Source organism: Mesoplodon mirus (genome assembly GCF_964341445.2).
Source record: "Mesoplodon mirus genome assembly, chromosome: 7".
Lineage (NCBI taxonomy): Eukaryota > Metazoa > Chordata > Mammalia > Artiodactyla > Ziphiidae > Mesoplodon > Mesoplodon mirus.
The window spans coordinates 66105733-66120947 of NC_138983.1; the positions used below are offsets into that span (position 1 = coordinate 66105733).

General features: G+C 48.6%; 1 protein-coding gene across 9 annotated transcripts in view; it reads left to right on the forward strand.

Moving 5' to 3' along the window:
• Positions 1–15215, forward strand: part of BMAL1 (basic helix-loop-helix ARNT like 1) — a gene marked incomplete at its 5' end in the record, with an annotated part of 107474 nt that overhangs the window by 65843 nt on the left and 26416 nt on the right. For 6 of the 9 annotated variants that reach the window (XM_082627912.1, XM_082627910.1, XM_082627915.1 and 3 more), the window contains 6 exons: positions 5235–5363; positions 8265–8388; positions 9564–9787; positions 12047–12085; positions 12381–12422; positions 13777–13934. In XM_082627912.1, coding sequence (XP_082484038.1) covers positions 9648–9787; positions 12047–12085; positions 12381–12422; positions 13777–13934 — 379 coding nt within the window. Of the gene's footprint in view, positions 1–5234; positions 5364–8264; positions 8389–9563; positions 9788–10549; positions 10639–12046; positions 12086–12380; positions 12423–13776; positions 13935–15215 lie in introns of those variants that run through there. The other 3 variants (XM_082627911.1, XM_082627918.1, XM_082627917.1) reach the window with 3 other exon arrangements.

Sequence of the window (15215 nt, forward strand, 5' to 3'; positions counted from 1 at the left end):
CATTCTAACCATCCAGTCCACCAGGCAAACCTGGTTCGAGTCTCCCCTCCTCCCTGGTCCCTTCTCCTTCCATTACCCCCCACACACCTGCAAGTAAGCTAATCATTTTCTCCTCTGTTCTGCTCCTGTACCTCACATGTGCCCCACAGCTAGGGGAAAAAAGGCGTTTCTTCCTCAAGATACTTGACTGCCACCTGCTGGAAATTTGTAGTAATGGCTCCACAAATCTCTGCCACTTAACAGAGGCGCAGGTACCCTGACATTGGGCAGCGCGCTGCTTGCACAACTGCAGGCACGGCCCTGCCTATTGCAGTGATCAGGATTGAGGGGATCTTAAACATACCCCCCTGTGTCCCCAGTGCCCTGGCTTCCACTAGGGCTAAAGAAATGCTTGCTGATTGATCGTGGTGCAAACCCCGGTTACCTTAGGGTCGAGGCACCTGGTCTCATGGGTGAATGTTCTCTAAATCCGTCTGTTGCAAGGCGAGGCAGCCAAACTCCCCACAAACTTTCAGAGTAACCAGAGGATCAGGGGGACTTGCAGAGGGGACAGGGACCCTCCAGTCTCTCACCTCTGCTCAAAGGCCACCACCATCTGAACAGACCAGAGCAACTCCACACTCATCCCCTCATTAAACCTTGAGTTGAGAATATGGAGAATGGAACCGGGGCCAGCTGCCCTGCTCCTCTGCATGGGGGAAGGACAGTACTTTGGAGCAGATGCTGTGTCCAGGGCCGGCGCCTTGAAGGTAGTGGGGACGCAGAGGTGGCCACACAGGGGTCCTTGCAGGCAGCTAGGGGTTTTGTGGCAAAGTAGATCGGTGACCATGTAGCTACTAGACACGGGTAAGCAAGGGTGTTGATTCACTATCGTCCATATTTTCCTAAGCTGTGCCCTTTTATTAAACATCATCAAAAGCCATTACCCCAGTGACGTCCTGGGGCTTCACAAAGTGGTCTCAGTAGAGCTCCATCCAGCTGTTACACCTGCAGGTGGGGGCAGGAGGGGAAACATGCTTTTACCAGGGTCCCATTTTATAAAGGTAGAAGTCCTCTGTCCTTTCACAAAGCTTGTTTCCCCAGAGCCAGAGCCATTCGGCACAGCGTTGCTCAGGTCACATAGAGTCTCCCGGGGACTTCCCTGGTGGTCCAGTGGTTAGGAATCAGTGCTTTCACTGCCGGGGCCCAGGTTCAATCCTTGGTCAGGGAACTAAGATCCCGCAAGCCGCATGGAGTGGCCATAAAAACAACAAACAACAACAAGTCTCTTGGATAGATGCCTCTCCCTGCTAACCCTAATAAACTAAGAGGACTGATTATTTCCCTCTCTGCCCTGGCTTCCAGGAAGCCCAGAGACAACTTCTTACTTCAGTTTCTGTAGCTTTCCTGAACCGGGATTGCTTCTCCTCACATTTCCCTGATTTCTTCCTCAGGAGTGCTTGTTTTGGGGGCATTTGTATTTTCCTTTGTAGGGGTGGCTTTGGGGGCAGGATGGGCAGTGGTGTGGCAGAAGAAAGAAGAACCACCAGTGAGCCAGACACATGTGGGTTTCAGTCCCCACTTGCTAATAAGCAAGATGTCTTTGCCTCTTCAATGCTTAGTTCCTTACCTGGAAATTTGGGATAATGACCATAATTAACAGATAGGTTACTGTGAAGATTAAACTCCACCAGTGTGACCGCCACTGTTCCCGCTTCCTCCTCCCAGGTCAGGCTTGGTCTGTGGCTCCAGGATCAGAGTCTATTTCCTTCTTCCTGCCTGTGTCAGTCAGCTTGTGATGAGTGATACAGCGGGGAGAACTAGGGGACCAAGGGGTTTCCGGGGATGCAGGACTTTGAATGCTAAATCAGGAAGGTCAGAGGCAAACAGAAGAGCCAGTCACCCTGGTATTAAACAACCTCAACATCTCAGGGGCTTTACAGTGGCCAAGGTTTACTTCTTGTTCATGCTGCATCCATACAGGGTCTTGGCTAAAGGAGGAGCCTCTATCCAGGAATCGCTGGTCTCGGCACAAATGGGGGCATGCAGTAAAGGTCAGTTTGAAGGTTGCCACTGTCCCTTCCACTCACATTCATCCATCAGGGTGAGTCACTCGGCCAGGCCTGGCATGAGGCAGCCTGCCGACTTCCCACACAGAGGAGCAGCTAATGGTGTGAACCTTGGTATAATCCACACGCTCCCCTTTCTCTACTTGTCATTCTGGGGTGCTGGGGCAGAGAGGAGGGAAAGCCCAGAGATGCCTGGTCCACAGCTGGAGGGCACCCTGGGGCCATCTTCCTGTGGATGGTGTGTGTGGGTTTCTCTAGGGGCGCTTCAGCCTTGCCCCACTCTGCACCGAGTACCAGCTGTCACCTTTTGGCACCTGATAGCGGCTGACCCGCTTACCTCTGCTAGCACCCTTGCTCCTTTGTGTGGAGCCCCAGAGAACTTCTCCTTATGCTCTGAGGAGCACAAGGGGACTGAGGTGGGACAGAGGGTGCCCCCAAGCTCTTGCCAGGTACACGTCCCAGGTCCCTTCATGCCTGGCTTTCTCTGGCCACCCAGAGAGCCTCCCTCCCACCTTCAGAAATCTCTAGGTCAGAAGTGGGCACACGTGTGACCCCTGACTCCAGGACGATGGCCAGGCTCTCCCAAGAGCGTCCTCGCTATGTGTCACTTGGATGGCAGCACCAGGGCCAGCCCTGAGCCCCCAGTCAGCGAGGGTCCCTCTCCCAGGTACCTTTGGCCTCTTGGAGCCCCCTCTCTTGGCTCAGATCTCTTCTGGAAGTAGTTAGCACAGAAGACGTTTTTTGTCCCTTTTCTTTAGTTGTTCCATTTATTGTCTTACATCTAAGAACACCTTCCTGGAGAGAAAACAGTTTTCCAAAAAATAATTGTCACAGCTGATTCAGCTTCCTTACCTTTTCCAAGTGTATAAGAAACATGGTTTTTGTTTTGCAAAATACAGTGCCAAAAATCTATGTTAGCATTTATTATTTCTATAAAGTAAACATGAGTGCTGGGAAAAAATGATCAAAATAAGAAATTTCGTATGGAGTTTGGTACTGAGAACCTTTATCTAAATTTCAGGGAAGTGGGGGAAAGAAAATGCAAGGCATGGTGCTGGGAGATGCTGAGCCGTGAGATCCAGGTGCAGCTGGTGGGGCGGGGCGGGGTCTAGGCAGAGAGGCCGCAGCGGGCGGGGTGGGGGGGAAGGGGCGGGGCAGCCGGGGAGAGCTGGAGGCTTCTCTGAGGGTACACCTGAGGGCACTTGAAAGGCACGCAGGAGTTCACCCGGTGACCGAGTGGGTAAAGGGAGCCACACCTGTAAAACAAAGTGGGCACAGCTGAGGCCTCGTGCTCTCGGCTGCGTGCTCCTGGGAACTTAAGTATTTCAGCAGCCTGGCGCCTTAGGTAGCAGGTGAGCTGTCGGGCTGGAGAGCGAGCACGTCCTTTGCGGAGGCCTGGTGTATCTTGCTAGGGGTGTTTGGGGTTTTATCTGGAAGGCTTGGGGAGAGCAATGAAGCCACTGAAGTGTTTTAAGCAAGGGGGTGTCCTACCTCTGACCACAGTGAGCAGGGGGTGAGACTGGAGAGGGGAGCAGCCTGGATGGAGGCGATGAGTAAGGGATGGATGATAGTGGCTGGACCCACCCATCCAAGGGCCAAGTGTGGGCTCTGGGCTGTTAGAAGGAGAAGCGGGGTCGCCCAGGGTGGATCCTGGGTTGCGAATTTGGGGGCTGGCAGGATAGTGTGGGACCTGGATGGGGATTCAGATTTAGATGGGCTCGTGTGTGTTGAGCCTCCTCCAAGCAGCCCTGCCCTGGGGACTTTGCATCCCTGCTGCTTATCCATCGAGGCTTAGGGACTGGAAGTCCAGAATTCCTGGTCACATCGTTTGCACTTGCCCAGACAGGGTTACCTGTGTCAGACAGTGAGGGTTTCTGAACCAGACTGCAAGGAGGAATAAATCGGGAGGACATGGTCCGTTCTATCCCTGGATATTCATTTGAAGACCTTTAAATGATCAAGACAAAAGCAGGTCATTAAAGATGCAAGAATTAGCCAGCGGAATGTGAAGCGCCAGAATTTGTGCTTCAGGAAGGTCAGGAAGCCCCCATTTAAAATCTGTTTTTCCGTCTCAAGGTGGAGCAGGTAGGGAGTAGTGGGGCAGGTGCAACCCATTTCTTCCTTCAGAGCCTGTTCCTTCCACAGGGTCGCAGGGCCAGAGAGGAGACCCCTGTATCCTGCCAGCAGGAGGTGTGCAGGGCAGCAAACTCTCCCCCCACTTTTTTTTTTTTTTGCGGTACGTGGGCCTCTCGCTGTCGTGGCCTCTCCCGTTGCGGAGCACAGGCTCCGGATGCGCGGGCTCAGCGGCCATGGCTCACGGGCCCAGCCGCTCCGCGGCATGTGGGATCTTCCCGGACCGGGGCACGAGCCCATGTACCCTGCATCGGCAGGCGGACTCTCAACCACTGCGCCACCAGGGAAGCCCTCTCCCCCCGCTTTAATTTAACATGAGCAGTTTTTCAGAACTGATTTCTCTACCACATGTACTTGAGTTCAGGGACATTTTCTTTCAGCGTCTGAGCTCACTCCCAGCGGTTTCAGGTATTGGCCCTGCTGGCATTTTGTCTTGGCTTAATGTTTCCTGAAGACTTGTTTTCTGTGGTTTCTCGTTGTGTGCATTCAGTTAACTCACCTGGCTGGAGAGAGAGTTGAGTGGTGTCGTTATTGGCAGGTGTAGCTCCTGGAGCCCCACTGCTCTCCTGCTATGTGACCTCGGCTGGTTTCTTCACCTCTCTCTGCCTCGATCTTCTTCTCGGTAAAATGTGGAAACAACAGTATTTACCTCAGAGTTATTTTCAGGTCTGAGTGAGTTAATCTACATGGTGCAGTAAGAACAGCACCTGACGCCAAGTACACGCTCAGTCACTGTTCACTGTTACGATTGCTTGACCCAGTAGGAGAAATAAAAAATATAATTATCTTCTTCCTCTTAAGGCCGTGTCCAAGAATTTACGTTTAGTAATTTAAAAGGCATTGTTTTTCACAGAAAATCTCTCCTGGCAGACTTCCTCATGTGTTTGCAGTTGAGCTTAACAGGCAGTTGAAGGCCGGGACGGTCAGCTCAGCATTCCTCCCTGTAATCAGGAGTCATGAGCAAGTTCCCCATCTTCCTCAGCTGCTATGAGACTTTTCATTTACTCCAAAGTGACCTGTCTGGGATTTCTTTTTCTGTGGGCCCCACTGTAGGTTTCTGGAAGAAGTTGACTGCCTGAAAGGAAGCGACAAAACATGAAAATTGCTTTGAGGTGACCAACAAGTCCAGTGGCCCCTTGCTTCTCCCAAGGTGGATCTGGGGTTTAAGAACCGTAACTTCAGGTAACAATCCTATCCCACCCACCCCTGCCTAGAGTGACTATCATTGGCAGCTCCGATGGTAGTCCTTCCCTCAGGAAGTGTGGTTTCTTCCAGGAGCCCTGGAACTTGAAATTTTCCACCTCACGCAAATGTATGGCTGTTCAAAAAGAGGAGTGGGGGGCCTCCCTGGTGGCGCAGTGGTTGAGAGTCCGCCTGCCGATGCAGGGGATACGGGTTCGTGCCCCGGTCTGGGAGGATCCCATATGCCGCGGAGCGGCTGGGCCCGTGAGCCATGGCCGCTGGGCCTGCGCATCCGGAGCCTGTGCTCCGCAACGGGGGAGGCCACAACAGTGAGAGGCCCGCATACCGCAAAAAAAAAAAAAAAAAAAGAGGAGTGGGGGCTAGAGGGGACACCACAGGTCTGACACCCAAAGGGTCACCGAGACCCTGAGGTCTGTGCTCACTGCTGGCCTACTTCTCTTAATGTCAGTAATAATGATGATAACAACAAAAGCAGCAGGGCCTGTAACGTGATTAAATGATTATAAAACACTCCTCGAAGAGTACATCAGACTAGCCAGGAAATTTCTAAAAATGAAGAGTAAGAAGCAGGAACGGAATTGTGCTACCAGATATTAAAATGTATTATAAAGCCCCAATCATAAATAGTATGGTACCGGAATGGAAATAAGCAGATCAAAGGAAAGAGAAAGTCCAGAAATAGAAAACGAATCAATAAAGCATGTGGCATTTCAAGCGACAGGTAACAGGACACATGGTCTAGTGAGTGGTGTTGGGACAACTGTCTATTCTTTGGAGAGAAATAAGAAATTCCCGACCTTAGGTCATGTACCAAAAATAATTTCCAAGTGGATTAAAGAACTAAATTTTTTTTTTAATTATAAAAACATTAGCAAAGAAGAGAATGTTTTTATTATTTTGGGGTGACAAGGTTTTTAAAACGTGTCACTTTTAGTATCACATACAAATACCGTAAGCAAAGTTAAAAGGCAAAGGGGGGGGAAGTATTTATAATATCTATGATGAGCAAAGATTAATATTCCTAATATACAAATTTAGTCATTCAACATGCATTTATTGAGTGCTTACTGTGTGCTAGAAAGTGTTCTAGGCAGTAAGGGTGCAAGCAGTAAACCAAAGTCCCTGCTCTTCTGATGCTTATAGTCTAATGGAGAGGACAGCCAGTAAATTAAGTAGATTATTGCAGGCCAAATGCTGGTAAGGGCGATGGGAAAAAATTAAGCAGGCCTGGGGTGGTTAGGAAGAGTTGGTGGGGAGGTCATATTATGTGGCTCTTCAGGGAAGCTTCACTGATGAAGTGAAGTTTTATCTGAGCAGAAATATGAAAGAAAAAGGGGAGAAGTGGTTGAATTTTGGATGTTTTTTTAAGCTTGAGCTGATAAGATTTGCTGATGGATTGAATGCAGGTTGTGAAGGAAAGAAAGGAGTCAGGGGTGACTTCTAGGTTTGGGGCCTGAGCAGCAAGCAGGATTGAAGTACCCCTTACTGACCTGGGCATGACCAAGAGGCTTGGCTTGGGGAGAACCAGGGATTGGTTATGGATGTTTCATGTTTCTGTTGTATATTCAAAGGGAGATGTCAGGGTGATGGTTGGTTATACAGGTTTGGAATTTGGGGAGAGATCTGGGCTGGAGATGTAAATATAGGAGTTGTCATAGCATAGATAGTATTTGAAGCAATGAAACTAGACAGATCTCCTAGGGAGTGAGTATAGACAGAGAGGAGGCCCGAGGACGGCTAGAGGTGAGGAGATGAGAGGAACCAGCTGAAGAGACCAAAGAGGAGTGGCCACTGAAGTAGGAGAACCATGAAGCTGAGAGACAGGGAGGAGGGAGAGATCAACTCTATTAGATGTGCTGATGGGCCGAGGAGGGAGGGAATGGAGAACTTGCTGTTGGATTTAGCAATGAGGAGGTCACTAGTGAACCCAACGGGGGCTGTTGTAGTGGGATGATGGGGACAAAAGCCTGATTTGAGTTGAGTTATAGCGAGGGAAGAGGAAAGCACTTGGAAACAAAGAATTGGGGCAGTAACTGGAAGGGAATGGAGTTCAAAAAAGTTGTGTTTTTCTCTCCCACCAAGAGGAGAGTTGTTTCAGTGTGTTCTTATCCTAACGGGAGTGATGCTTTAGAGTGGGGGAAGTGGATGATGCAGGATTGGGGCGGATGGTCTGGATTAGTAAGAGAGGATGGGGTCAGCATGCTTTGGGGCTGGGATCCTAGCCTGCAGCATCTAGGTAGCTGTAGAAGTGGTCGCTGGCCTCCTTTCTCAGTGAAGTAGAATCAGACTTATCAGCTAAGCATGAGAATTGGGGAGATGTTGGAGGTTTGAGGAGGAAAGAGCAAGTATGGTAGCAGTGGGAGAATAAACGGAGCCGAAGAGTCAAGGGTCGTTGCATGCTTTTCTCCCACCAGTTCAGGTGCCCAGGTGAGCATGAGTTAGGAGGCCCATCGATCCTAAAGACAATATGGTAGGAAAATAGGACATGAGTGGGAACAAAGGAAAACCAAGAAATGCCCATATAAACATAGGAACACCATCCGTAATAATCTTAAATTACAAGTAGAAACAGTGAGGTTTCGTTTTTTTCTTTCAGATTGACAAGGGCTCTTACTGGGGATGTAAATTATTGGTGCTTTTCTGGAGCACAGTGTTTCAGTATTTACCAAAACATACAATGTGTGTCCCCTTTAGACCTGTCAGTCCGACTTTTAGAGATAATAGCTCAAATGTGCAGAGCTACGCACACAAAGATGTTCACTCCAGCAATGGTCGTGAGAGTGAAAACAGCACATGCCTAACCAGGAGGGCTCAGGTCTCTAATCTGGGCACAATAGTGACAGTGAAAACAAGAGCTCACCCTTGCCTCTCACTTTGCAGATGAGGAAACTCGGGCCCAGAGAGTGGGAGTGACAGCCCCAGTCACGTCACTTGGAGCTGGACCCCGACAGTGGGCAGCGCACGGCCACCTTCAACTGGGTTTGCAGTTGGAGTCCCTTGCAAGGTACTTGCCAGCCTCTCCTTTGGGCCGACTGACTTTGTGCTTTTAAGATATGAATTCTCGGGCTTCCCTGGTGGCGCAGTGGTTGAGAGTCCGCCTGCCGATGCAGGGGACACGGGTTCGTGCCCCGGTCCGGGAAGATCCCACATGCCACGGAGCAGCTGGGCCCGTGAGCCATGGCTGCTGAGCCTGCGCGTCCGGAGCCTGTGCTCCGCAATGGGAGAGGCCACAACAGTGAGAGGCCCGTGTACCACAAAAAAAAAAAAAAAAAAAAGATATGAATTCTCCATGTTTTGCAAGTGTTTGCAGTGTCTTCACTTCATTATGCAAGGTTTTCCTTGCGGTGGAATCCTGAGTACAAAAGGACAGTTGGGGAGGACAGGACAGACTTTGCCTGGGCCAGTGATGGAGAGGGATCACTTTTTCCTGACTCCCAAGTGGGACTTACAGGCTGAGAAAGGATATTTTCTGCTTTCCTACAACTTTGATAAAAATGTGTAATAAAAATACAAAGATAGGGCTTCCCTGGTGGCGCAGTGGTTAAGAATCCACCTGCCAATGCAGGAGACACGGGTTCGAGCCCTGGTCTGGGAAGATCCCACATGCCGCGGAGCAACTAAGCCCGTGTGCCACAACTACTGAGCCCATGTGCCACAACTACTGAAGCCCACATGCCTAGAGCCCGTGCTCCACAACAAGAGAAGCCACCGCGTTCAGAAGCCTGCGCACCACAACGAAGAGTAGCCCCCGCTCACTGCAACTAGAGGAAGCCTGCGCACAGCAACGAAGACCTTACAGCAGCCAAAAATAAGTGAAATAATAAATTTAAAAATACAAAGATAACAAGTAGATCATATTTTATTGATTAGATTTGATTAATTTAGGACTGTCAGAATAGCTGGGACACTTGGTCCCCTCCGTGGGAGGAGCACAGGGCTGTAACTTCTAGAGCCTTGGGTTCTGGTTTAGTTCTTCCATGCCCTGGCATGGGGATCTAGGAGAAGCCACCCAGTTTCTCTGAGCTTTGTGTCTACAAGAAAAATGAGTGGGTGAGCCTAAATTACCTATAGTAACTCCTAGAGTAAATATGATGCCACTTCCAGTTCTACCTGGTCCTGTTCCGGTTGGCTGGGTGAGAGAGATGTTGGTGCTGTAATCAAGTCCCTTTCCCTCCACAGAGCCACCCTGGTCGTCCTCCACCTTAGAAGAGCACGTAGAAATAAACGTGCCTCTGTGCCTCCTTGTACCTATTCCAGACTCCAATGGCCGAACAGAGAATGGACATTTCTTCAACTATCAGCGACTTCATGTCCCCAGGTGCCACCGACCTCCTCTCCAGCCCCCTGGGCACTGGTGGCATGGATTGCAACCGGAAACGCAAGGGCAGCTCCACGGACTACCAGTAAGGCCTTTGGGCTCGTCTTCCTCTGGCTAAACTTGGTGTCGGCTCACAGGCATGAACATCTAGGGCCTCTACTGTCCCTCCTGGAAGAAGGGATCCTCTCTGTGAAAAGGGATGGGAATGAAAGATCCAACTCCAGGTGGCCACACAGTAGTTGATTTTGCCCTTTATCTTCCCCCTGGATTGCAAGCAGGAGGGTGCTTCCAGTACTGCTGAGGTGTTTACTCCCCGCCCCTGTCCCCAGATTGTTCCACATCGAGGGAAGAAGAATAGCCGTAAAGCCAGGCTCCACATTTTACCCCTTTCTTCATTTTCCTTTGCTCTTTTGAGCAAGAGGGCTAAGTCCCTTGATGTAACCTCAGTGGTTTCAGAAAGAGCTTTGCCCGAAGGCCTCTCTCTAGGAGGACATCAACGGCTTACTTAACGTTTATGGAGTGAACAAGTAGAGGTCATCTCTGGAAACAGTATAGGAACAGTGATATTGTCCTTAAACATTATTTAAGTTAGTGTGTTCCTCTTATATTAAATAGTACTTTTCTTTTTAGACTAGATGGCTTTTCTTTTGAGTAAGTAAATTTTCACACTTACAGTCAACTCTTCTGTAGCTGTACAAACATCTAGAGAATAAGTCAGCATAGAACATCCAAAGGCACGTTTTGTGTTGTAGAGGCAACTGTGTGGAGTCTTGCCCAAATGTCCATTTGAGAGGTTTTCTTCTGTTTAATGAGGGAAAATCTCCAAGGAGGTATCCCCCTACAGCAGATGTCCTTTCTGCTGAAGTTCACAGGTCCAATTTGGGGAGCACAGTGGCTGGAGGTCAGATGCCCACTAGGAGATGCTATGAGTAATAAGTAAGTGATCCCAGATGATTAAGAGAGTGGACGCCCAGGGGATGGAGAGTGGGTGTGAGGACTGAGGGTGTTCTTCCATGGCAGTAACTCCCCAACAGGGAAACTAGATGTTTTCTGTGGAGCCTTTGTCTTGGGCCAGTGCTGATGGAGGGCTTGACATGTTCTAAGACCTCTGCTATCTAGATCTGTGGTTCCCAACCTTGCCTCCATCCAGAACTTTCAGGTTTCCCACATGGACCCCAGTTTGCAGGTCTTCTGTAATTCATGGAGACCCTATTAATTAAGCAACCATAATCCTTTTCTTATCATTTTAACGTACTAAACTCATACCTGTAGGGCAGAGCTTCTTTTCACCTGAGATGATCATCTGCCTCAGTGAGCAGATACAAGTCTAGACAAAAGGGAAGAGAGGGTTGTCATTTTCCCCTGTGGCCTGTAGATTTTCTTCTGAACTTCAGGACTAGCTAGAGAAAGTCTCTGCCTGTGAGGAAGTCGAGGGCTCTTGGTTGGGAACCACTGTTCTAGAATGCCCGTGATGTGCCTCAGTGCTCCTGAGCAACTTGTTTTTGCCCTTGAGATGACATTGTTTGGAAGGTCATAATTCCTCCTTTCTTACGGGAGAAAGGAGGAGGCCCAGACGGTGGTCAGTGCCCTCCTGAACGATTTAGGGGTTGGAGAAGGGTGTGAGCTGACCCAGGGGATTTAGAACTCCTTCCTCTGAGGATTTCAATCTGTTTTCTACTGAACCACAAGGTGATGTGAAAACTGGATTCTGGAGTCCATGCAAGGAAGGCAGATCCCTGCTGTGGCCCCAGGAATCTCTGTGGCCCCCCAACCCCATGCCTCCCTCTGTCCCAGTTCCTCAGGGCTCGGGGTTTCCCACTGAGTTGAGAACCAAAACATTGGGTAGCAGTGCCTTTGAAGAGCTGGCTTGGGGCTCTGCTCAGTACTTCTTTGTGTGGGTACTTTGATTTCCCCTCCTCACCTCACCCACCATCACCAAATATATAGTATATTTGATGCTTGATGTGTTTTGCAAATGAATGAACCCCATTTATCCAGAATGATGGAGGTGGGGAATGAGGTGTTACAGTTACTCGGATACTCTGGTTACCTAAGAGTTTTCATAAATGCTATATGTACTCCCAATTTTCTCAAACAATCAATACGGTAAAAATATGTTAACACGCAAACTCTATTGAGACGGTATATATAACTTTTGTTTGGTCTGGGTTTTATAGTAGGTTCAAGTTGGTTTTGTTTGTTTTACTTTTATACATCAAGAGTCAATACTATGACTATTTGAGCTTTCTAATTGCTTGGTTTCTGGATAAATGAGGGCCTTCTGTATTATGATAAGAAGCTATTTTGTATGTCTTAACAGTCAAATTCTCTTTTGTTTTCTCAGAGAAAGCATGGACACAGACAAAGATGACCCTCATGGAAGGTACCATGAATCTAGTCATTTGAACTTCAGCATCCTTAGAGCCATTTTCTTTGCATAATTAAACATTCTATTACTTGGTGCAGGTTCCATCCATGTCCTTGATTAGGGATAAGCAAGGAGGCCTTGAGCCTATGGGCTTGAACTTGTCTCCCTCCCCCCGCCCCCAGTGTGGCCAACAACCAAAGCTCTTGTGTGTCACGTAGAGATGACAGGGATAAGGCAGGGAAGAAAACAGATGTGTAACTCTGCTGTCAATCTCCAGGACATTGTGTTTCTTCTTTTTTTTTTTTTCCAGGTTAGAATACACAGAGCACCAAGGAAGGATCAAAAACGCAAGGTGAGCTCGGACCCTCCTTCTGTCCATAAACTGTCCTGGTTTGGTTGCTTGGTGTGTAGCCAAGGAGGCTCTGCATATCTGGTCCTTGTCTGTCGGACGGTCGTCGACACTGTCACGTCCTTAGGGAAGGAGGAAGGGGATGGGGGCCCGGGCTTGATGTGGCCTCTGCCCCCGCCTCCATCCCTCCAGGCTGAGCCGCCTGTACTCTTTGCTGTCTAAGCACAGTTAACCTGAAGGGGACTTTGGAGGGAGCAGAAGATAAATCAAGGCTAAAGGTTTTCTCCGTCTTCAGCAGGTTACTCCTTCCTGACTCAGGGCCCTTCGGGGAGACCTGGCTCAGTGACTCGGTTCCCCGGGCTGTCCCAAGCCTTTGAAAGTGCCCTTATTGCTCAGCAAGGTGAAGTTGAAGGCTAGACGTGGGGGTGCCCTGCTCCCTCAAGGAGATTCTCTAACTCCGTCTTTCCTGCTTCCAGCCATGCCTGCGACTCCTTTCCATGCAGATCCTGAGCTCTCCTGCCAGTAGCCCCAGGGCCATTTGAGTCTGTATTGTGACACAGAACCAGGGGCTGCAGAATTTGACCCGACACTTCTGGCTTTTCCCTCATGGACCAGCTTTGGCGAGAGATCCCACAGTTCTGTTGCTATGGCAGTGGCAGCAAACTACGTTTCCACTGTTGACACACCTCTTTAGGGGGACAGTCACAAATGACAGGTGCAAACCAGTCAGGGAGGGAGTGTGTGCCCATGGAAGTGTCACGCTGACTCGGCAGGCAGCAATTCCAGGGAGGAAGGCGTGTGACATTCCTCAGTGGAAACTCTTGGGGACAGATGTAGCAAGTGCTGCGTCTAGGTGGGGTCATGGCCGACCCAAGGATGGCAGCATTAGTTACCTGGTGTCTCAATCAGTCGGTCTCCGACAGGCCACACAGCAGGCTCCCCACAAACCTCAGAGACAGCTCAGCGTGGCGCCCTCACAGATGTCTGTTCTGGATGCTTTGCCCTTTGAATCCTCCACCTCCCTTCTTTCCTTCACCCCGTCTTAAAATCCAACTTTATTGGGGCTGAGAGGAAAAGAAATGAGGAGAAATTAACAGCTCAGTTTACTCTGAAAAGACAGTTTTTATAATATTTCTCAATTCTAAGGATGAGGTGAGCATTAAAAAAAACCTAATACTGACCTGGCAGTGAGCCCACTTTTTTTGGTGACTTTAGTAGGAAGGCCTAGTTTGAAACATTCTGCAGATTCTAAATTTGCCTTGACAGATGAATATTGAAAACAGCTATAATTTATTTTCATCGTTTCCTTGATGCTCTGTTACATTTTACAGAAATCATTTTTCATATTGTTGTTCAGGGAAGCTCACAGCCAGATTGAAAAGAGGCGTCGGGATAAAATGAACAGTTTTATTGATGAACTGGCTTCTTTGGTACCAACGTGCAACGCGATGTCCAGGAAATTAGATAAACTTACTGTGCTGAGGATGGCTGTTCAGCACATGAAAACATTACGAGGTGAGATCCCGGCTTTACTGTCCTTTACGCCCTTGCTCACAAATGTTACCACCCTTACCTAGAATGTTCCCGAGTCCCCTTAGGGACAAATGTTTATTACTTGCAAATGTGTAGCCTTGAGTAAGTAATATGCCTGTCATTTTCAGCAATAGACCTGGTACCAAATGAAACGATTATTGAGCTTCTGTGGGTATCAAGATGCAGTTTTGCTGTCCTGCATCTCCAGAGGGTAGAGGCTATGTCCTGTGCATGTGTATATGTGCACGTACATATCAGAGAGGACACTGCTGAAGTCCCAGCTTGTGCATATGTGGTGCCTGGACCCCACCCATACAATGATATACATCAGAAATGTAGGTGCCCTTAGTGACACAGGAAAGTCAGTTTCAGTTTTGAAGAGGAAAATTCATCATGGTTCCTTTTAAAGAGTGAGTCACTGGTTGGTGGGACTTGCTGCGTTTTATTGTCAGGAATGAACACTGATAATATTTTCATCTTCCTGGAATTTTCCCAAACCAGATCAACTCTTTATGAGGGAAGCAGTGTTTTCCTTCTTTTCTGAGTGCGGGGAGGGTGAGAAAACAGAGGCAGAGACGTGGAAGTGACTTATCCACACCACAGGAGAAATCCGAACTGTATCAGGCATTTTAGTGAATGCGGTTCCTGGAATTTTCCACAGCTAGCCTTGGACTATTTGAGGAAATTGGAAAGTGGGCGCTCACTCAGATCTCTGACCTGTGTGGTAAAAGAATTATGTCTTTTATATTTCTACAAAGCCACCGGAAATAAGAAGTAGCTGGCTTTGTCTGACTTTTAATCATTATTCAAAAATGTTGTATCCTTTGCCCGGAGAATGGCATTTTAAAATTCATATTAGTGAAGATAGAGATTAAATCATTATAACTAACTTCTATTACGTTGGAAGGAAAAGAGTGGCAGAGCTCAAGTTACCCTAAAAAGCAGGGACGTGGGTCAGTAATATGTGCCTTTTTGGTTGATACGAAAGTCAGGACACGTTCTGTTTCCCTCCTTCCTGGTGGTACTTGGAATTGTTATGGATCGTTTCATTTTACTTCTTCACTCTTTTACTAACCATTCTGCAGATTTCAAGTCGTTTCCTGCTGGCATTTTTCTCTAAGTTATTCTCCTGAAAGATGCCAGATTGACAGCCTTTTAAACCTAAGTCTTGTGCCTTCCAGTCCTGGGAGCTCGAGTTGCACTTACTGAAGAAATGCATTTCTCCGGGTTGCCAACCTCATTTAATTCAACCCTGATGAAGAG